We start from the raw sequence: 21,727 nt of genomic DNA, 5'->3' as shown, positions 1-21,727 counted from the left end.
TCTGTACTGAGCATGCAAGTTCCAATGTCTACACAAGTTCCCAAAACAAATTCCTCACCCATTTCAGTGGCAGGAACCAACCTACGGATGTATTCATTCACATACATTTACCTCCACTGAGCTGAATGAAGATCAGGATGAAAAACATTTGAAGGCACATGACCTAATTGAAGAATTCATTTCAGAGAAAACTCTTCAGCAAGGGAGGACCCCCTTGGGGATTTACACTCAGCGCAATTACCTTAGTAATGTCCGAAGTGGTTAAAAAATACTCCTTAAAATGTCTACAGCAAAATGTACCAGGGGTCTGATTAGGAAAAAACAAGGCTAATTCCTAAGGGGCTGGTGCTCACGTTAACAAAGGTGGTAGGTATAGCAGCAGCAATTAGCCAACTGGGCCTCCAGATTACTTTAGAAGTCCTAGAGCTGAACCTCTGTGAAAGCATACTGTGAAATTGCTATCCTTTCTCTGTACTCACAAGTAACTGGTACACCAGAACTAGGAGGTGATGCTGTTTCTGGTGAGGGCTGACCATAGAAAAATGGGGGGGGGGAGTGGGCACATAAACCAAGGTAAGTTCAGGTGAACAACACATTTTACCCAAAATTCATAAAGCATATTTGCATTCTACAATTCCTATCTTTCAGAAGGCAGAAGTACTGCACTGAATGCCTTACCATGAAGAGGCCACTGTAACTCCTGATCTTCTAAGAGAACAGCAGCTGGCAACAGTCTGTTAAGGCGATCCAGAGGTGGCAACAGATCCAGCAGATAGCTCAATAAAGGTCGGGCTACTGATACAGGCAGTAAGAGCAAGGAATTGACAATTTGGCAAAGCATGCTTCCGGCTGCAGAGACATAAATTACATCTGCAATGGAGGGGGAAATGATAACTTCATTAATAAATTCCAAAAGGGAAACCATGGTTGGATTTTTCAACAGCAGCAAATGATGTGGCATCTTAAAGACTAACAACTGTATTGCAATATAAATCTTTGTGAGATTCTTATTGTTATTTGTTATCCCGCTCTGTGGCAAAGGGATAATGAGGGTCTCCAAAACTAAATATAGTTCCCAAACAAGGGTAGGTTGGTGGAGCCATTTTAATTCATACTGAATTGACAGGCTATAGCCTGCCCATTCACTGTGGCCCGCAGGAAAGACTCTTCTGTGTTCCCCACTGCACCACAATCTGAGGCGCTGTTGGTGGGAATGAGGGCAAGGGCCTTTCTATAGCAGTGCCACAATGTGGAACTTCCAGCCAGAGAAATTCACCTCCTCCCCTCCTGGATAGTCTTAAGTCAACGCATAAAGATCTTTTGGCTTGACCACTGTCCCCCCCCCCTTTTGGTGTGCACCCCCTATTCTGGTTTATTCACTGCTGCTTTTTTCTGTTGCATTTTTACTGGCTTTAGGGTAACTGTGTAACTTGCTTTTATGATGAAAGGCACCTAGAGAACTCCCAAAAAGGAGTGGAAAGGTGAGGAAGAGGTCTTGAAAGACATGTGCTGTTTTGTTGTATTTCCTTCTAAGAGTTGATACCTAAATTCTCAGATTGCAAAGACATCTAAATATACCAGTACAAGATCTGGCAAAAGAAGAGACAACTGGCAAAAAACCTGAGCAGCAAATGGACTCATTTAAAAAACAAACTTGTTCGGTTCTGCTGCTCACATTCCTTATATTACGCATGATCTAATAAGTAACACACACCTCTTAGTTTTTCCCCAACACTACCATTCCAAGAACTCTCCTTCAGCAAAGTAGCAGAGCGGGAATAGATATCTGTAGCATGAGGCAGTAGAAGTTGAAGGTGCTTGTGCAGGAGCGACACACTACTTGAATTCTGGGAACAAAAGAAACATTCTAAATATGCTTACAAATGGAAACTTGCAACAATATGTTGCAGCATGGAGTTTAGGGTTCAAGCCAACTAGCTATGGCCCTACTCCTGGAGACTCCATTCCATTACTTTGCCTCCCACACAATTTCTCCATTTTCCCCTCTAAAAGCTAGGCACCATTCTCTTGCCACTGAGTATGATCAGTTCTCCCTGGGATGATTTGAGCAGGGTTCTCCCCCCTAGGTTTTTTTAAAAAAAGGTTTTTTGTACTGCAAATCTTGGGTTTTCCCTGCACTTGCTAATACTTCTCTCTTGCGCATGAATTGTGTTGTTTTGGCTGCATAAGCACCACCACTTACCTCTGAACACTGAAAATAGGAGGGAATGATGAACTTCTGTTCACAGAATCAGATTTCTAAAAGTCAGAGCCAAATATCCTTATTGGTCCTTTTTGTTCCACCCATTATGGAGCAAGTATACTCATCAATACATATGAAAAGTCACAGCACTAACCTCACTAACACTGTTGATATGACAATATGCCAGAAGTTGTTTCTGCAGGGAACACAACAGCTCATGTAGATGAGCAGGCTGGCTGTTTTCTGATGATGATGTTCCAAGTAAAAATTTGTCACTGTTCTTCTCCAGCTCCCCAAATGCTTGATCCTAGACAGTTACAAGAATAATCATGTACATTTTCATATCATTCTCATCTTTCTTATTTTTATGCCTAGGCAACTTCAACCTGGCTCCTCTTACTCAGAATCTTATAAACTATGGGTTCAATTAAGTCCCAGTCAAAGTGAAAGATCCATGGACCTAAGTTAGTCATGTTTATTAGCTTCAATGGGTCTAGGACTAGCATTAGATACAACCCAATGCTTTTGTTAATGGAAAGCCACTGGTAGTTTCCAGTAATAACTAAAAGTTTCAGTTTTGCCCCCAAATAAGCTGAAGGAAGAAGAGTCTGAAAGAAATCCAACTAATATGCAACTTTAAAAAGGAGCTGACTAAAGAAAAAAAGGACCAAGCAGCTGGTAGCTTCTGCATATAAAAATGAGTTTTCAAGAACAACGCCAGGTTTGTGCCTCTCTTGACAACTGCTTCAACACAATTTTTAAAGAATACTGTCATATTTGTGCTGGCAACATGATCCTAGCCAATCAGGAATCATGTAGTCAGTGCAATGATACTGCAGAACTATATAGTTGGATATGACTACATGGCAATGTCAAAAAGCCAATTCAGAGTGAGGACAATTACTTGCACCCCTTACTCTGAATAGGTGATGGTTGTTGCATAGTTTATAGTCCCCACTGAACGTTGCTGTAAAGTGAGGGCGTTTTTGGGATGGGCAAATCCCTTTCCAATTCACCTCTGTCCTAGTTTGTTGTATTAAATCAAGTTTCCAATTGGTTAAGTACTGTAGACCCCCCATTTTTCAAAAGTCAAGCCATGGATCCCCTACTTTGACACCACTATGGAAGTTTTTGTTATGTGAATGGTGCCACAGACCCCAGGAGGTCCGCAGAGCACCAACTGGGAACGACTGTATGAAACAATTCCAACTTAATTGGTATTCAGAAATAAAATTCAAATTCTAAGCTTACTGTATAAAATCCTAAATTTCGCAGAAGGGTCTTCATTAAAATTTCAGCCAGATGAGTATCTGGATGATTACTCTGGACATCATATGTTGGATCAGCAATAGTCCCATAGGCAATACAGAGTGAGGAAACATCTGGAGCATCAGGTGGTGAGCTATAGCCAAGCAAGGAGGCTACATGAGTATGGTCCTGCAAACTCGTCAGAATAATATCCAATTGCATTCTCTGAAGAAAAAAAATAGGCAATTTTCTTCATTTATAATTCTTGAGAGAGAAAAACCCAATTAGAAAATCAACATGAAAATGTTTTATTTTCATGAACATGAAACTTGTTAAGGATCGAAGGGCAAACTGGAATATAAAGGGCAACCAGATAGCACTTAATTTATATATTGTCACTGTATGCAAGTAATATGATTTGTGTATCATATTTAGCAATGTTAACCTAATGTTTTGAATAACTGGGACATAATACTGGTAAATGTAACTTGTTCTTTGAAAATAGCAAAATTAATTCTATAAATAGGAAAGTAACTATACACCTGAAGAAGAAATATAACTGTGCTTTCTTTCACAAGCTTCTTTGTTTCTATATCATTCAAACCATAGTTAGCAATTGCATCTGAACTGCCAAACTATGGTTTAAGCGATTGTCCCAGAGTAGGATCTCATAATGGTTTAAGAAAAACCAAAGATACATTTCTCTGTATTGCAACTAGACGATGTTTGTATCAAACTTGTCCAGTAAAACTCTTTATTCAGAAGCCCCACCTTGTTCCTAGTAGCGGTGTAGAGAACAGCTTCAGAATGGGAGCACAGTTCCAATACTACCCCCCTCTCCCAGCCTGCTAGAGTCTTCAGTCCAGCATCCTGTTGTGTGATATCCCTGTAATTCAGTTGGCCACCAGCAAAGTCACCCATTGTCCCTCTGACCCACATAATTACATCTTACTCTGGAAACAAAATGAAGATTTTTTTTGCTTACTTATCCCCAACCTACACACTACACAGCAGCATAGAATTTATGTCCTCAGCTGAATAACACCATGTTATCCTCCATAGTGGCTACTATGGAAGAATGTTCAAGCAAATGCTAATTCCAAGAGACTTTTTACCTGCCCCTTTGACAGGCTCTCCCATCTGTCAGGACCTTGGGGTAGAAGGGAATGCAGCAATTCCATCCTCTCTCTCAATGGAGGCAGTAGCATTGTGGCTCCAACTGACAGAGTTTCAATTACAACCTAAGAAGTGGAATGAGAGGTTGCTGAGACGATTTCAACTTACCCTGGAAAGCATTTCTGAAACATTTCACCTTACGCATTTTGAAATTATAGCTCTGCACCCACTCTGCACACTAGTTTCAATGTATCAACTGAAAAGACTAGATGCCCATTAACTGCTATAAGCTGTGCAACATTTACTTCCTTCCCTATCTCCTGGAATCATAGAATTGAGGAGTTGGAAGAGACCTCAAGGATTATCTAGTCCAAACCCTACAATGCAGGAGTCTCAACTAAAGCATCAATCACAGATGGCCATCCAACCTCTGCTTAAAGACATCCAATGGAGGACAGGCCACAACCTCCTGAGCATGACTGTTCCACTGTTGAACAGCTCTCCTGCACAAGAGTAAGCATTTAGTGTACAACAGGGTGCAGGAGCAGTTATGTGTAAGTATTTTTGTATTTTAACAAACTTTGGGAATTCCCTAAGTTGGAGGGTGACTGTGAGTGTGGTGTTGCTTTGGGAACAAAGCTGTGGACACACACACTTTAGCTTCAGCTTAACAGAGTGTGATAAAACAGTCAGGTAAGTTAGAGAACTTGTGGCAGAATATTGATCTGAGTTTCTAGGTGTCAGATTTTTAGACTGCCTTCCCAACTTGAATTAATAGGGCACACAACCCAAAAACACAAGCAAGTGTGGTCCACTTTGGAGATTTACCTCCTGTATTTCATCTGGAACAGAAGAGTCCATCAATCTAAACAATAAATTCCGAAGCGGGCCAGCCTGCCTTCCAAGTATGCTTGTAGCTACTCCGCCAGCTAATGCAAGAGCAAGGTGGTTTGAGAGCAGCTTCAGACACAACTTCAGGAAATTGTGATGCTCCCTGAAAAACAAGGGATTGCCATTAACCCAGGCTTACCTGTGATCTCCAGTTATTGCTATCAGGTACATTTTCCCTTCTACAGTACTCATGCCCAGCATCTGAACAAAAAGTTTCACATATCACAATAGTCTTACAATGGTTTAGTTGGTGTAACTGTCACAATACAACCAAACAACATTCAGGGCTCAGCAATAGCACAGACAATGAGGAACACACCCCATGAAAACCCACCAGGACCCTTTGCTTTTAGAATTCAGAAGAAACAGAGCCTTTTTGTTTCATTGTGCCTTTGGCTTGTGGCTTTTCTGCTGTTCTGCTGAGACTGGCTTTTCTTCTGCTGTTTATTTGGTTTTATCCGGTTTTATCTGCTGCTGATTTCAACTGCTTTGCTTAAGAATGATTTTGCATTGGTTATTACTTTTTTGTAATTTTAATTCTTTATCGTAGCAAACCTAACACCGGCTGGGCAGCAGTGGGATGTGACAGAGCAGTATAACCACCCAGTGAAATATTGTTATGCATTATGCTTAAGTTTGATAATAATGTTTATCATAAAGAAAGAACACCTTTGATTAAATGTATATATATAGTTTCAATTGTATTTTCAGATTAATTTTCTTGAGTTGAGGGTTTAAATGTTTTCCCTACAAACATCTAAATGCCAATACCCCGAAAATGAGTTTTAAGAGGAGAGAGACTTTACTGTTGAAGAAGTTTCTAAGACTTTGCACACAGAGCTGATCAAATGTTGTTAGTTTTTCCTCTTTCCCAGAAATAAGCTGACTCATTGGTCCTTCCATCCAGCCTGACGTAAAGAGCTACAGTAAAACTGAAAGAACCCTTCCAATTGCCCTTGGCAACCAACACCATATTCCAAGTGAAGGAAAGATCCTGCTGGGTCCACACAGGCGCAAGCATTTGATGGCAAATCCCACCAAATGGGAGGTTTCAACTGCAGAGCTGCTTCCAGAGGTAACTGAACCAATATATCATGATGTCTGAAATAAGGATGGCGTTATGCAGAAGCATTGGCTAGCTTCACAGTTTTTCCTGCATGATGATTTTTACCGGTGTCTGCTCTTGTGATTTGATGACCCCTGCATAAGGCAGGGGAGAGCTGAGCTGGCAGTTAACAGGGGTTGCAGAAATCAAGAGAAGCACTGACTGCCTTCATGGTTTTTCCCACATTGTGATTTTTGCATAGCACACACACAGACATGGACACACACATATCATGATTCGTGATATATTGTCATGTCAAAAATTATGAAACTGATAAAACTATATTGACTTCAAACCAGTTTTGGATGATATATTGATATATATTGCCCAGCCCTAATACTATTACACAAATCTGAACTCTCATTCTGGAAATGCAAGCCAAGACTTTTCATCCATGAATGTGCCAATAATAATAATAATAATAATAATAATAATAATAATAATAATATATAAAAAATCAACAGGATAGCATATATGCCACATAAACAAATACCTTGAGGATGGGAAAGGAAGAGGAGGAATCTCACTGTTGATTTTGTCACAATACTGCTCAAGGAAAGAACGGAGGTGGGAGAAGGTACTTTCTTCAAGATCCACACAGTATGGTCTGTGCCAGGCAACAACTTGTCTGCAAATCAAATAGAAGATGATCATGGAGCAAAAATTAAACATCAATCAAAATAAATAATGACTCGTTAAAAACAGAATAAGCTCTTCTTGCCAAGAATATATAAGTGAGAGGATCTGGTTAAGCACAAAGCATTGTGATTCAAAGGCACCATAACATGATGGAGCCAAGACCCATTCCATTAGGTATGCATAAACATTAAATGGTTTGGTTATTATCAGTATATAATTACTTACCTGTCTCTGGGAAGGGCTGTCCAGGCAAGACTATGGGATGTTCCAGCTGAAATCTGCTGAATTGCTACTCCATCTAAGCCACTCACTTTCTTTGGTTTTGTAATGGGACCTGTGGAGTTCCCTTGGCCACACTGTCCCATGGAATTGTTACCCCAAGCATAAACTTCATTATCTAAATAAAAAACAAGTAATAGTAATAATAACAGTGTTGAACACACTTGAAAACCAATGTGCATTTGCCATAAGCTTTAGTATTACATAAGCATTATAGTTTACCATGAGAAAGTGCCAAACAGTGGCTGTCCCCAATTGAAATATCCACTATCCGCGTTGCAGCCAGCTCTTCAATCAGCTTGGGCCTGAGCGCTGTAGCTTCTGAAGACCCACATCCGAGACATGCACCACAGCCCCAAGCGTACACCTGGATCAAAATATACAGAATTTAATACACAAAATATCATTGTTATTAGTCCAAAAGCCCCATCTGCAATCCGGTTAGCATTGTCACACTGTTCAAGAAATCTTGGTCACTAACTGATGACGAGTCAATTAAATTTGCATACAGGAAAACACAATTACTCTGAAGCTGGTTATATTCTTTGTCTTTAGATGAAGAATATGAGTCATAGCAGGCATCATCTTGGAAGAGCTTTCTGCCCAATGTGAAAGACAGCAGGGAAAGCCTCTTTAAAGGTGATGCATCTTTAGGGTACATCTATGAAAAATATTTTAAGAAATAAATTAACTTGCCAAGCAAAGACAGCCTACCACACCCTAGGCCACCCCAAACCTCTATCACCACCAAGGAAATATAATATGTGAATAGAAAGAGAACCCACACAAATGATGCTTACATAAAACCCTACACATTCACTAAGTAGAAAAAACAGAAGTATTGCCACGCCACCCCACGAGCCATCCCCACCCTCCCCCTCATTCCCCCTCTTTTCTTCCCAACCTAATACTGCATGCAACACTAATGTCTCACTACAAATGTAACTGATATGTAGAAAACACAACTTGAAAAAAGATGCAATGCACGTATTTTTGTAAACTAAGAACTCTTTAATAATTTTTTTTTAAAAAGAAATAAATTCACTTAAAAGGTGAATTGCAAGGTTTTAAAACTGCTTAGTTGTTTCAGCAATTAAAAGTTGCAGTCCTACACCAAACCATATATGGTTCTCAAATTCAAATGGATTTCCCATCCTCATTTCACACCAATGGAGAGAGAACTCCTCATGGGCATCCTGTGTAAGCACAGAGTACTGCAACCAAAATGAAGTGAAGCAAAGTAAAAAGACCCTCTGGGCATAGCTTTCAGTTTGTATACTGGGAATACTGCAAGCAATTGCTAGGTTTGGGAGGTGGTATTCATAATTTCTATCTACAATCAGTAAAATCCACATAGCACTAAACTGCATTCTTTTTCATTCTTCACCATTGAAGTGGAGGCTGACCATTTTCTCTTACGAGTTCTTACAGGAAAATCTAAGGTTTCAACAATGTTTCCCTTTGAAAGGATGTTAGATATGAACCATGTGCATACAGCTGCTATTTAGGATGTGAGTTTTATTAGACTGCAATACAGTGGAACCTCTACTTATGTTCACCTCCGGTTATGTATCCTTCAGGATACGTGCGTGGCAAACCAGAAGTATTTTTCCAGGTTTCGCCCTGCACGCATATGCAGAAGCACTAAACTGCGCCGCGCGCATGCGCTGAATCAGCACCTCCAGATACGTACACCTTGGGATCCAACCAGAGCTCTAGAACAGATCCCGCACGCAACTGGAGGGACCACTGTATTTTAAGACTTTATTTTCTATTCTTTGATTTTTTTAAATACAGCGGAACCTCGGTTTTCGAACGTAATCCATTCCAGAAGACCATTCGACTTCCAAAACGTGCCAAACAGAGGCGCATAAGACAGTTTGCCAGGTCAATAGAGAAAATTGTGGAAAACAACAGATACACGCAGCGAAAGCGTTCAACTTCCGAGGCGAGTTCGAAAATGGAAGCATTTACTTCTGGGTTTTTGGCGTTTGAAAACCGAAACATTTGGCAACAGAGATGTCCGAAAACCGAGGTACCACTGTATATCACTTTGGCTACTTTTAAAGTATAAAAACACACAGCAAAGAAAGAAGTACAGCAAAATACAAATGTCTTATTGTCAAACTTGTAAACACTCCCTTGCCTACAGTGAGTAGGCAGAGAAACATTTGTAAACTTACTTAATTTTCTTTTTTCCTCAGACTGCTGATAAACCACAAATGACTTGCACTGTCACAAATGGATAGTAAGAATGGTTTCTGGGCTAGGAACTTTTGTGAAATTGGCAATGCTGCTTGCATCTTACCTGCCCTGTTGAGGTTAGAGCAAGTGAAGACTGACTTCCTGCACAAACTTTCCGAATGAACATTCCCTGTAGGGCTTCTATAACTTTAGGTTTGTACACTCTGTTGGTGTCACCATGACCAAGTTTGCCTGTTGGGATCATACACAAGAGATCAATAATTTTTATGTTGCCTCCTGCACCTCTTGGGCCATTCAATGACCACAAATCTAACATAATCTGCAGTTTTAAACTGCAAATATTTAAAGTGAACTGCATACAAAATTTATCATAACAGCTACAATTTAACAAAGAAACCTCTCCAAATACATATAAGGACATGAATCATTACCACATACTAGTTTACTGATTTAGGGCACAATCCATAAACTCAAAGAGACCACACAATCTTCTACCACGGCCAGCAACACACACACACACACACACACAGAGTGAGAGAGAGTTGTGAGAGGAGCCTTCACAAACAAAGCCTGCAGACCTAAGCATCGTAGCAACAGAGGTTTAGACTATCATCCACAGTTCCATAAACCATGGTTTATGAAGCTGCAACAGCATGTTCCTCCCGCACCCAGGCTTATATTAAGCTCTGTTACATTTGAATGTGGGAATGCAAGATCCTGGCTTCATCAAGTCAGAGTTGCCTCTCATGGTCAAACCAGGAAACTATGGATTGAACTGAGATAACAAACCAGGATAACCAGCCAGGATATTAGCTGAAATTGCCAGAGTCCCCCACTTTAGACACAAATAGGCCTAGCACAAGCTGGTGTGTGAAGATAGGAAAGGAAGAGTAGGGTGAGAAAGGAGCATATGACTACAGCAAATGGTCACCACTTTGTCAACCAAGGTTTCTGAAACCATGGGCGACCATCCAAATGCAGTCATTGGCTGTTTCTGCACTTGAATATGGTCAGAAAGGCAGAACAAGGAAGCGGAGGTTTTATGGACCTTCTGCCCCCACCATGCCCTTAACAGATGATGTTCTGTACAATCTCAAGCACAACCTAGGAGAAATTGCATGGAAAAAACATTACCATTATCTCCTCCTCCAAATGACCAAACTGTTCGCCCATCTTTGGATAAAGCTATGGTGTGCGAACTGCCACAAGAAACCTCTCCGACATTGCTAATATCTTTTACTAAAGTTGGAATGTTACGGCTGTTGCTGTCTCCATGACCTTGGAAAGAAAGAAAAAGGAAACATTATTTATGCATTAAAGAAAATAATAATTATTTCTGTCAACATGAAAACTTGGGTTATGTAGTAAAGAAAATAAATTTCTCACCAAAGATGAATGCATTACACTTATTATCATCAGCATCAGCTTCTCTTACCTACCCTTCACCAGAAGATCTACAGCATGTTACAGCATATAAAAGCACAATTAAAACAGTTTAGAACTGTTTTAGTGAACACTTTGAGCCAGTATACATGTAGTAAACATCCAAGAAACAGTTTTAACAGTTTATTATTATTAATTAAATGTGTATACAGTCCTATACTGTCCTATCAATGATCAATAAAAAATAAAAACCCTAGACTTATGAGTAAAGAGACAAGAAACATGCATGATAAATAGTATACCATTAAATCGAAGTGTGTCTTGCTACTATTTAGCTCTGTCCAATTACTTGGTTAAAAGTTTATAGTAAAGTTTATTTTGTACAGGCAGCGACCATTTTGCATGGGGGTACTGTTCCTAGCCCCGGGGTGTGTCGACAGAGTGCATATAAGCATGTCCCACCCTGTTTCACCCTCATTATGCCGCCTTCCGGGTCCAAAAGGACCCAAGTGATTGAGCATCAATTGGACGTGCCTAAAATGGTTGCCGCCTGTACTGTCTTACGTAAATCCCAGTACCTTTCTTTAACGTTAGATTTTATTTCAATGAAATATTAATTATATTCCTAAAATCACTGGGCAAGTCAAACTGTTTCCATTACCTAGTCTACCAAAGTCTCCTTCTCCCCACGTATATAATTCACCATCTTCTGTGACAGCAGCACTGTGCCGGTATCCAGCTGACACACAGACCACGACCTGCATTGCATGCAAAGGGGAGAGAGAGTTAAAACTAAACTGTTGCTGGAAATGCTGCTTTCAACACAGGAGACAAAATGAGACTTTCCTCATTCCTCTCCCCTTCCCCGTGAACTCTACAAGGAAGAGAGAACTGCACCAAGGCCTTGTAACTGCCACTAATCACAAAGCCTCAAATTTCAGCTGAAGTCGGTCCAAATTCAGAAAAATCACTCAAATGCCAAACCAAACATGAAAGTCCCTACACATCCTTCTGCATGGCTGCACTCCAAGCAGCAGGTGTCTTGGGCTTGCCACAAGCATCAATCCACTCAAGGTGAACATCCCCATGCCAGAGCCAAACTCTCACAGACATGACTGGCACCATCATTCTACATACCTGGCCTGACTCAAGTGGCAAGTCCAATACCAACATTACACCATTGTCAGCTGGAAGCATTTTTCCGCCAGCCTTCACACAAAGTGAATAACCTACTTTGTGGTTTTATGATAAGCACATTTTCTTCTGGTATTTCTAATTCACTGTGACCCCTCCCCCACAGTATATAAATGTTTTAAATAAATAAATTAGTACGACTGCAGCTTTCTAGACAGCACCAAAAGCTCAAATCATGCTTAAAGGCCAGTTGGGTTAGGGTAGTCATTTCTTAACACCTAAAGAGGATGTGGAAGGTGCCTCCTAAGCCAGCCCCCAGCTCAATCTTGAGTTTGGAAAACATTCTGCCTCCCTGTGAATTGAAAAGAGAGAACTCCACTGTTTCCACCCCATAGTCCACAGCAGTAAGGGACAAAGGCAAAAATGGATAACAAGAAACCTTAAAACACATGAAGTCTCCAAAGCAACACTATGAAAGAGGGAAAGTGCCATTCAGTTCCTTTGTGTAAGCATACCTTTCCTTGCAAAGGGCCCTGGATAAGTTTTGGATATTTCTGCGTTGAGCTATTTCCATGGCCTAATTTCCCATAGTCACCATCACCCCAGCTGAAGACTTCTCCTTCTGTTGTGAATGCTAATGTGTGGCCATCAGAACCTTTAGATGATGACACCTTTTTGATAGATCTGTGAGGCTCAAAAGTCAGCTTCTTCAGTGTAGATTGATTGTTGGAATCGCCCAGTCCCAACCTGCCATAACTGCCTTTGCCACAAGCTCGAACAGAGCCATCTGTAGATATTACAAATGTACAGTACTGGCCAGCTTCAATCTATTGTGGGAAGAAAATTAGAGAACATTAAAAATAATTTATTTAGAACTGCCTATAAAGGGTTATTTTAATTTTTAGAACAAGGGATCCATATATAGCTCAGGAACCACAAACTTGTAGCATGCATTTTTCAAGTTTGGCAGTGATATACAAAGTTTTTCAACAGTGAAAGCTTCACCTCTTCTTTTTCACTACACCAATAACACACATACAAACAAAAACCCCAGTCACTCACTGTCTGAGCATCAGAAAAACTTGGAGCCAACTTGGGCTGAAGAATTTTCTCTTGTGTTCCTTCCACAAGTTGGTGGCTGCTGTTACTGCCCCAAACATACACTTCACAGGTCTCAGAAACAACAGGAGCATCACCCGTCTGAATGCTATCTGGACTGGCGCATGTCCTAGAGTAGTCTGAAGCCATGCGACAAACCTAGCAAAATAGAAATACATTTCAGGAGACAGAAGGAACGCTGTGCTCAATTATCATGTTATCACTTTATTTCAAGCACCAAGTCTAGATTCACATGGGACTACGTGTCCAATCTGTAAATTATATATTCTGAAGACTAGCAGCTATCACAAGTGGGGTGAGCGCCACTGCCCTCGGGTCCCGCTTGCAGGCTTCCCAGAGGCATCTGGATGGCCATTGTGAAAACAGGACACAGGACACTGGGCTGATCCAGCAGCCAGGCTCTTTTGTGTTCTTGATCACAAAACTAAATATGATAGTCCAGGGTGGGAAATTAAGATATTACAACACTTGGACTAGGTGGCACTTGGGGTTCCTTTTCACTCTATAATTCTGTGATCTGCTGCTTAGCTTTCCACTTCATGCTTCCCTTTTGTAGAATGGGAGTCACATATTATACTCCGTTGCTTCCTCATAGCCCTCAGCATGAGCCAAGAGCACCTTCCTGACCAAATCAAACAGCACAGGCACATCAACAGCTGTTCTCTGAGACTGCCCTCACCTCTGAAATTCCTTTTTTATATCTTTTTTATTCTGCTACTCTTTTATTAAACTCATAAATGCTTTGAGCCTTAGATAGAGGCGGGACTGAAATTCAGGTGAACCGCAAGACAAAATATAGGGTAGAAATCCATGGAAGCACTGGGACAACATCAGTGTGACTATTTTCATACTTCCAAAGGAGTGAGAAATAAACAACCTGAAGAATGCAGATTTAAAGAAAGAAACTACTCTTTAAATAAAGGTTAGATAGACATACCTCCTCGAAGAGGCACAAAGCTGCCTCGTAAAGAGAGCATAAACCTTCAGATGTTCTTGTTGGCTCCCTCCATTGACTTCGATCAGCAGATGAGCCCTGCAAAGTAAAACATCACAGAGGAAATAATGTCACTGCACACTGTTATTTTATCCTCTATGAAAAGATTAGACGATTTCCCTAAATAAAACCAAAAAGAACATGGTTTCCTTCAAAACAACCACTTTCTTGGTACTTTCTCAAGTGCTGAAATAAGTATATGCACATTCCTGCCATAATCCTTAAGGCAGGTTATAAAATCCCCACATTACAGAGAAAGGTGAAGGCAAACACACAATGTGGCATGGGCTAAAGCTGCTCAGAGTCCCCTGGTCACAGGTCAGGCTCTTAACTATACACCAAATACACCAAGCTGCTCAAAAGGAGCAGTTTAGAAGCATTCCTGCTAGTAAAATAAAGGCAAAGAACAAAAACACCCCAAGATAGATGTTTAATTCATGTTTTTGAAAAATGAAAAACAAGCCAGTTACTAATGAAATCTACTTCACAAGTTTTGCATTCTTTAAAACCACTGGGGGGTTGTATAAGATTACACATCCCCCTCCAATTGTTGAATACATTTATCCATGCACTGAGCTGAAACTCACAAAGAAAAGTGAGCCATTTGACAAACATTTCAAAACAAAGGGGCATGTCAGGGTTGAAAATGTGTACATATGAGGAAGGGGGGAAAGGATTGCAACCATTTGCTCAAGCCACTGGATGCTTCTGTTTAAGTCTGCCTAACATCTTCATGCCATTGGGAGTGAAAATTGGGCCTACATAAGGAAGTAGGTGTGATCTCATTCCCTATTCCCAACCAGTATCTCACAGAAAATATAAAGCCACAATTGAGTCCCCGTCTCCCCAAGCAATGAAACTACACAGTATGTGGGTAACCATTATTATTTCATAGTTTAAGAATAAGCCTTTAATTTGCAGCCCTACTACCAACATTTTAAAGTTAGTTACAATTTTGTTGGATCTTTAAAATAGTACCGTGAAGGGAATCACAGGTTTGAATTAACAAGTGTAATTTTCAGAGCAGAATGGAGCAGACAATTAAACTTTAATTTGCTTCCTCTAAATAAGCAGAAGTAGTGGGCAGAAGTATCACAGAGAAAAAATCTCAAGGAAGTATTTTTTAAAAACAAAAATCTTAAAATCCTTTATTATTGAATTACTGGATTGTCCCAGCTAGCTTTATTTGCAATGAATAATTACAACTACTTAGCAGTGTTACAAGTTGCTCCTGACATTGTCTATCATTTCTGTTTAATAAAAAGGACAGAAGTTAAAGCCTATACAAATATTCAAGTATGTTAAAGTTAAAGACAAATCAATCCCAGTTCAGATGTTCCTGATACTGTCATGCCACTTTGTTTTTTTTAAAAAAAAATAATTTTTATTACATTTTTTTCCAGATACAGATACTAAGTCAGATATATAAAGAAATAACAGAAAAAGAAAAGAAGAAAGAAAAAGAAATTCATCCTTCCAAAACATTTTTCCATAACCAACCGGACTTCCCCACGTCTCCCTCACCATGCATTCTTTACAATAAATATATCAGCAAATTGTAACCTTGTTTCGTGCGTTGTTTTGTTCTTTCAAATAATTATATTTTAGGTTTAAAATACTTATTATCAATTTACTTTTACTCTAGAACAAATGTAGTGTTGTTTTAAACATTAGTCCTTTCATTAATATAACTTAATTTCCCATACCGTCAAATCTTATTGCTGAAGCTAAATTTTCCAAATCATGCGAATTCTTAGCATTCATATAACTTATAAAATTTTTGTAAGTAATCCTTAAATTTTTTCCAATCCTCCTCCATTGTTTCTTTTCCCAAATCTCGGATACTGTCATGCCACTTTGGCCTCATGCAGACTTCCTTTTGCGCTGAGCTTTCCTGACACAGGTTCGTGCTTTAAAATCCCATGTCAGAGCACTTTTTTTTTTCATCCTGGCGCTTTACCTGGGAAAAATCATGTTACCACTGAATCAGAATAAATGGCAATGTATGGAAAACCTGACTGCCATTTGCTCCAATTTAGCACTAAAATGTGGGTTTTCCCAGGGAAAACACTGGAACAGGGAGGGAAACACATTCACACAGAGAGCTTTAATGCATGGACCTGGGCTTAGAAACATGACATAAAATGCAGTCTGGATGAGCCCTAAGTACAACTCATGCCAATCCAGGCACACAGGGACTCCAAAACTTCTATAAATCTCAATGATAACAATAAATCTGTTAATGGAAGTAAGAGCCAAGAATTAAAAAAATCAATTTGAAGTATACATTCTGCATACATACCAATGACCGCCTCATTTGCATCAATATGTTCATGAAACAATCAAAACTGATCATCCCCTCCTGTGTATGCAGCATTTTGTTCTTCTCCATTGTGTTGACCACGGCTGATGCACTTAGTGCCATTTCAATCCATTCCAGCAGATACCGAAGTGACCCACGCTGAGCAGCCAAGCCAAGCAGCAACTCAGAAGCCAGCCTCCGTCCAAGAGTATCTGCTCCAGAGTTGGGAATCGTTACTCCTTTAAGAAATGTTGTTACCTGAGACAGGCAGTCCAGACCCATTGGTGGGATTTTACTTTCATTAGCTAGAGATAAAGGTGGCAAAGAGCTCACAACCTCTATCGCCGTGTGGATAACATCATTGCAAAGGCTAATACCAGGCCCTGAAGCAGGCATCATCCAGCTTTGCCGTAACAGTGCAAATAACAGGCTCAGTCCAGTCCGGACCCCCATTTCTATTAGCGCGTCTGTACTTGACCTTGGCCGCTCACTAACGGAATGGATGTCTGTTGACCCAGAACTGCTTTCTGGAGAATGCTGCTGCTGTTTCACCTTGCCTTTATCATGATATTTATTAGAAAGTGCATAAAAGATGCGTTGTAACACAAGCAAACGTTTGCGAAGTGCTCCAGCAAATGGAGAGTCTGAGCACACCATCTTAGCCAGAGCCAGCTGGCTGCTAAGAAGGGCATCCAAATAGTGGTCCTGTTCATCGCTTGATAAGGACTCCCGTTCAAAATCTGGTAGCTGAGGTCCTTTGAGACAGAGAACCTGCTGAGGCAATGGTACTACTTCTTTATTACTGACTAATTTAGCATATAAGATGGAGACTCCTTCCCTTGTAGCAATAGATTCACTATCTTCTGTGATCCAAGAGCTATTTAGATGTTCAAGCCATTTCAGCTTCACTGGTGGAACCATGGCTGCCATGTTGGTTTATTCACCTGCCATTAGTCCTACAAATAGAAAAGAAGATATTTATTAAGATATTTATTAAACAAACAAGTTGTACAAAAATCCAGTTTTTAAAGATCAACACTGGATGCAGGGCCATAAATTATCCGCTTAATGCTTATTTAAAGTTGAAGAGAAAAGGATCTATGTTACATGCCATTGTTCTCCCTGAATTAAGGATTGTTGATATTTAAAGCTGAGCATAAGCTCATCCATGATTTCAGGGAAATCTGCTGCGATAGTATGTCAAGCATTACCCAAAGGTTCTTCCATAAACACGCACAATTTTGTTCCTCAAAACCCTACCAGTAATGCCCTCAAAAGAAGGGGTCAAGATACACATTCACAAGAGGTTTTTAAGGACTATAATTTTAAGTATAGCAAGCAATGTTCTCAGAACTGGTAGCAATAAAGAGCACCTTCTAGTTGTAAACTCTCATAACCTCCAGCTACAAGGATAACCACATGGATAGTGCTCTTTCCAAAATAAGATTAAACAACGCTTACAACCACTGCAGCAAAAAGAAAGAAGAACAGGCTTGCTGGATGAAACCACATACTGGTGTCCTGCTTCTAGTGATGGCTGGACAGATGCCTCCAGGAAGCGAACAAGAAGGGTGTGGACGCAACAACCCTTCTCAATAGGCTGCCTCCAGGTTCTGGTAGTTCAGAGGAACAATGCTTCTGAAGGCAGCAATTTCCTTGTTACTATGACCAGTAGCCACACATAGATCTATTATCTATTCATTTCCCTACTCCTTTAAGTTTACCATTAATCAGAACCAACAGGAAAACCTGAATCCATGAAGTGAAAACTGATAATCAAGCAACTTTTGATTATCACTTTCGTACAACTGGCAGTCCCATGGCTGTCAAGCAAAGAAGCAATGACCAAGAGTGGACTAACAGGTATCAAGTCTCCCACTTTGTCTCCCTTGGTGCCCCTGATGCCTAGAACTCCCACCGGAGTTCTATTTGATGTAACTTCTTCTGAGTCCCTCCTCAAAAGCACCCTTCTTTTGTGGCTTCTCTGGCTCTTAATGAGCAAAACTCTCCACCAAGTACACGCAACTGCATTTGCCTCTCTCAATCCCACTGAATATGCCCCCTTTCCTCTCAGTTGTCTTCTCCACCGTCAAATCCAGATTCTAAGAGACTCAAGGGATCCACTACCTGTTCTTTTGCTTTTGATACCCTACAAAGTGCCATATACATCAATGGTGCTATAAAAATAAGAAATTATAGCAACAACCACTATTAAAGGTAAAGGTAAAGGTACCCCTGCCCGTACAAGCCAGTCGTGTCCGACTCTAGGGTTGTGCACCCATCTCACTTAAGAGGCCGGGGGCCAGCGCTGTCCGCAGACACTTCCGGGTCATGTGGCCAGCGTGACAAGCTGCATCTGGCGAGCCAGCGCAGCACACGGAAACGCCGTTTACCTTCCCGCTAGTAAGCGGTCCCTATTTATCTACTTGCACTCGGGGGTGATTACGAACTGCTAGGTTGGCAGGCGCTGGGACCGAGCAACTGGAGCGCACCCTGCCGCGGGGATTCGAGCCGCCGACCTGACGATCAGCAAGTCCTAGGCGCTGAGGTTTTACCCACAGCGCCACCCGCGTCCCTAACAACCACTATTACTTTAGCTCTATTTTGATTTCCTTCAGCTAACCATAATATTATAGCAGTAGTTAATGCAATATACACTGAAGGGAGTAATAGCTTTATTTTTATATTATTTTTGTCATGACAGCTTACCATAACAGAATTAAACACAAGAGTTGCTGGAGACTGAATACTTTTATTTGCTACCTGCTTGCACATGACCAGAGTTGAGCCCTTGCCACCTCTTCCTAAGGTTCTTCTATCAATTACAACAGCCTTTGCTAGCTAAGAATGATGGGAGTTGAAGACTAAAACATCTGAAGGACACCACACTGTTGATGGCTTATCTAGAGAATGACTTCTTTCCATTTAGCAAGCAAATGGAGAAAAGCACTTATTTTTCAATCAATCCTGAAAATTGTTCCCTTTTGATTTTGGAGCCCCAAATCACCAAGACACTCGGCTTAACTTGTTTAGCAACAGTTCCACGGAAATCTGCCACTTGCTAACCTCCTGCTATAAAGGACCTCATTCACCCTATGAAGGGAGTGAAGTTGTTGTTGTTGTTGTTGTTGTTGTTGTTGTTGTTGTTGTTGTTGTTGTTGTTGTTGTTACTATTACCCCAGGAGAAGAAACAAATATTTTAATACTGTTTAAGGAAGCCCCACCCTACACACCAAAGTTGTTTGCTTCCTATTAGAAATAAGCCCTGGATGTGTTTATCTACTGCCAGAGCCGTACATCCTCCTGCAGGTTCTCTCAGTATTTAGTCAGAAGGATGTACTGTCTGGTCACAGATATCTTGCCTGCTCTCTACCCCCAGCTATTCAAAACTTGCATAACTGGCTCATTTAAAATTGATGTTTACTAAAATAAAAGCCCACTAAGAGATTTATCATTCCTTTTTTGAATCTGATATTTTAACATTAAAATATAGGACTGGGTACATGTTAAAACACATGAATGAAAGTAGGGAACCTGTTGAATGGTTGAAACTATGGCTCCTGTCATTCCTGATCACAGCTGTCAACTTTCCCTTTTCTTGCGAGGAATCCTATTCGGAATAAGGGAAATTCCCTTTAAAAAAGGGAAACGTTGACAGCTATGTTCCTGATCCTTGTCCATGCTGGACTCCAACTCATACCAGCCCCAGCCAACAGCATCTGGAGGGCCACAGATGCCCCAACCTTGACACAGATATATACACAAAATGCCCTAAACATGGCTAGCCTTTGAAATATCTATCTATCTATCTATCTATCTATCTATCTATCTATCTATGGTTTATAAACCATAGTCACCAAATGGCAGAATAGCAATGTGCTAACTTTTTCCAAACCTCACCAGTACTAATCAACAAAAGATGGAGGATGGGGTGCAATAATTACATATTCATCACAAGCTCTATTTAAAAACAGAAGAAAGAAGAAGTAAATATTGTTGTGAATAGCACTCCATTTTCCATCTTCCTACTACAACCAAGAGACACTGGTTAAAATTAAGAAATACAAACTGACAGAGCAAGGCCTATTACCAAATCAAATTTCTATTGATGTAAGTTAGCAAGCTTTCAAACAAAACAGAAAACACAGAAATATTTTTCCAGGTAAGTCCAGAGCCTCCTATGCCAACATGTGACAATAAGGGTGGCTTAAATCCTTGTTTTTAATGGGAGGCAAATGGACATTTTCAAATTTATATACATGTGCTAAAAGAACAGGTTCCCCAGAAGACTATGAATGGCTACTAATCACTATGGCAATATGCCAAGATGGACCTTTGGTCTTATCCAGCTACAAGGCTCCTTGAAATAACCCTTGAAGACCCTGCTTTGCCTACTTTGCCTATTCACATTCTCTGGAGCCAACAAGACAACTACCTCCTCCCATTAAATGGAGGACAGGGGGCGGGTGGGTGGGTGGGGTTCCCTGGTCCTGAACGGCATAACCATAATCCTAAAGGACCAGGTGTGCAGCCTGGGAGTCTTTTGGACTTGCAGCTGTCCATGGAGGTGCAGATCAATTCTGTGTCCAGGGCAGCTGTCTACTGGCTCCATCTAGTACGCAGACTGAGACCCTACCTGCCTGCCGACTGTCTTGCCAAAGTGGTGCATGCTCTGGTTATCTCCTGCTTGGACTGCTGCAATCCACTATACGTGGGGTTTACATTTGAAGGTGACTTGGAAACAACAACTAATCCAGAATGCGGCAGCTAGTCTGGTAACTGGGAGTGGTCGCTGGGGCCATATAACACCGGTCCTAAACAATATTCACTGGCTCCCAGTATGCTTCCAAGCACAATTCAAAGTGTTGGTGCTAACCTTTAAAGCCCTAAACAGCCTTGGCCCAGTATGCCTGAAGAAGCATCTCCACCCCCATCGTTCAGCCCAGACATTGAGGTTCAGCTCCGAGGACCTTTTGCTGGTTCCCTCACTGAGAAAAGCAAAGTTACAGGGAACTAGGCAGAAAACCTTCTCGGTAGTGGTGCCTTCCCTGTGGAACACCCTCCCTTCAGATGTCAAGGAGATAAATAACTACATAACTTTTAGAAGAC

General features: G+C 40.8%; 1 protein-coding gene across 50 annotated transcripts in view; it reads right to left on the bottom strand.

Annotated features, from left to right (window-relative positions):
- Window positions 1–21,727, bottom strand: part of HERC1 (HECT and RLD domain containing E3 ubiquitin protein ligase family member 1) — a 109,078-nt gene that overhangs the window by 73,909 nt on the left and 13,442 nt on the right. For all 50 annotated transcript variants that reach the window (XM_083475394.1, XM_083475436.1, XM_083475438.1 and 47 more), the window contains 16 exons: window positions 16,619–17,574; window positions 14,260–14,355; window positions 13,266–13,460; window positions 12,719–13,030; window positions 11,731–11,827; window positions 10,821–10,964; window positions 9,790–9,917; window positions 7,704–7,848; window positions 7,428–7,599; window positions 7,057–7,191; window positions 5,396–5,561; window positions 4,567–4,692; window positions 3,455–3,676; window positions 2,358–2,510; window positions 1,715–1,847; window positions 679–870 (listed from right to left, as the gene is read on the bottom strand). In XM_083475394.1, coding sequence (XP_083331520.1) covers window positions 679–870; window positions 1,715–1,847; window positions 2,358–2,510; window positions 3,455–3,676; window positions 4,567–4,692; window positions 5,396–5,561; window positions 7,057–7,191; window positions 7,428–7,599; window positions 7,704–7,848; window positions 9,790–9,917; window positions 10,821–10,964; window positions 11,731–11,827; window positions 12,719–13,030; window positions 13,266–13,460; window positions 14,260–14,355; window positions 16,619–17,548 — 3,346 coding nt within the window. In that variant the 5' untranslated portion in view covers window positions 17,549–17,574. The remainder of the gene's footprint in view (window positions 1–678; window positions 871–1,714; window positions 1,848–2,357; window positions 2,511–3,454; window positions 3,677–4,566; window positions 4,693–5,395; window positions 5,562–7,056; window positions 7,192–7,427; window positions 7,600–7,703; window positions 7,849–9,789; window positions 9,918–10,820; window positions 10,965–11,730; window positions 11,828–12,718; window positions 13,031–13,265; window positions 13,461–14,259; window positions 14,356–16,618; window positions 17,575–21,727) is intronic.

Source organism: Podarcis liolepis (genome assembly GCF_965112155.1).
Source record: "Podarcis liolepis genome assembly, chromosome: 14".
In the NCBI taxonomy this organism is placed as follows: Eukaryota; Metazoa; Chordata; class Lepidosauria; order Squamata; family Lacertidae; genus Podarcis; species Podarcis liolepis.
The sequence above is the reverse complement of the archived record's forward strand: the minus strand, read 5'-3'. Positions and strand labels throughout refer to the sequence as shown.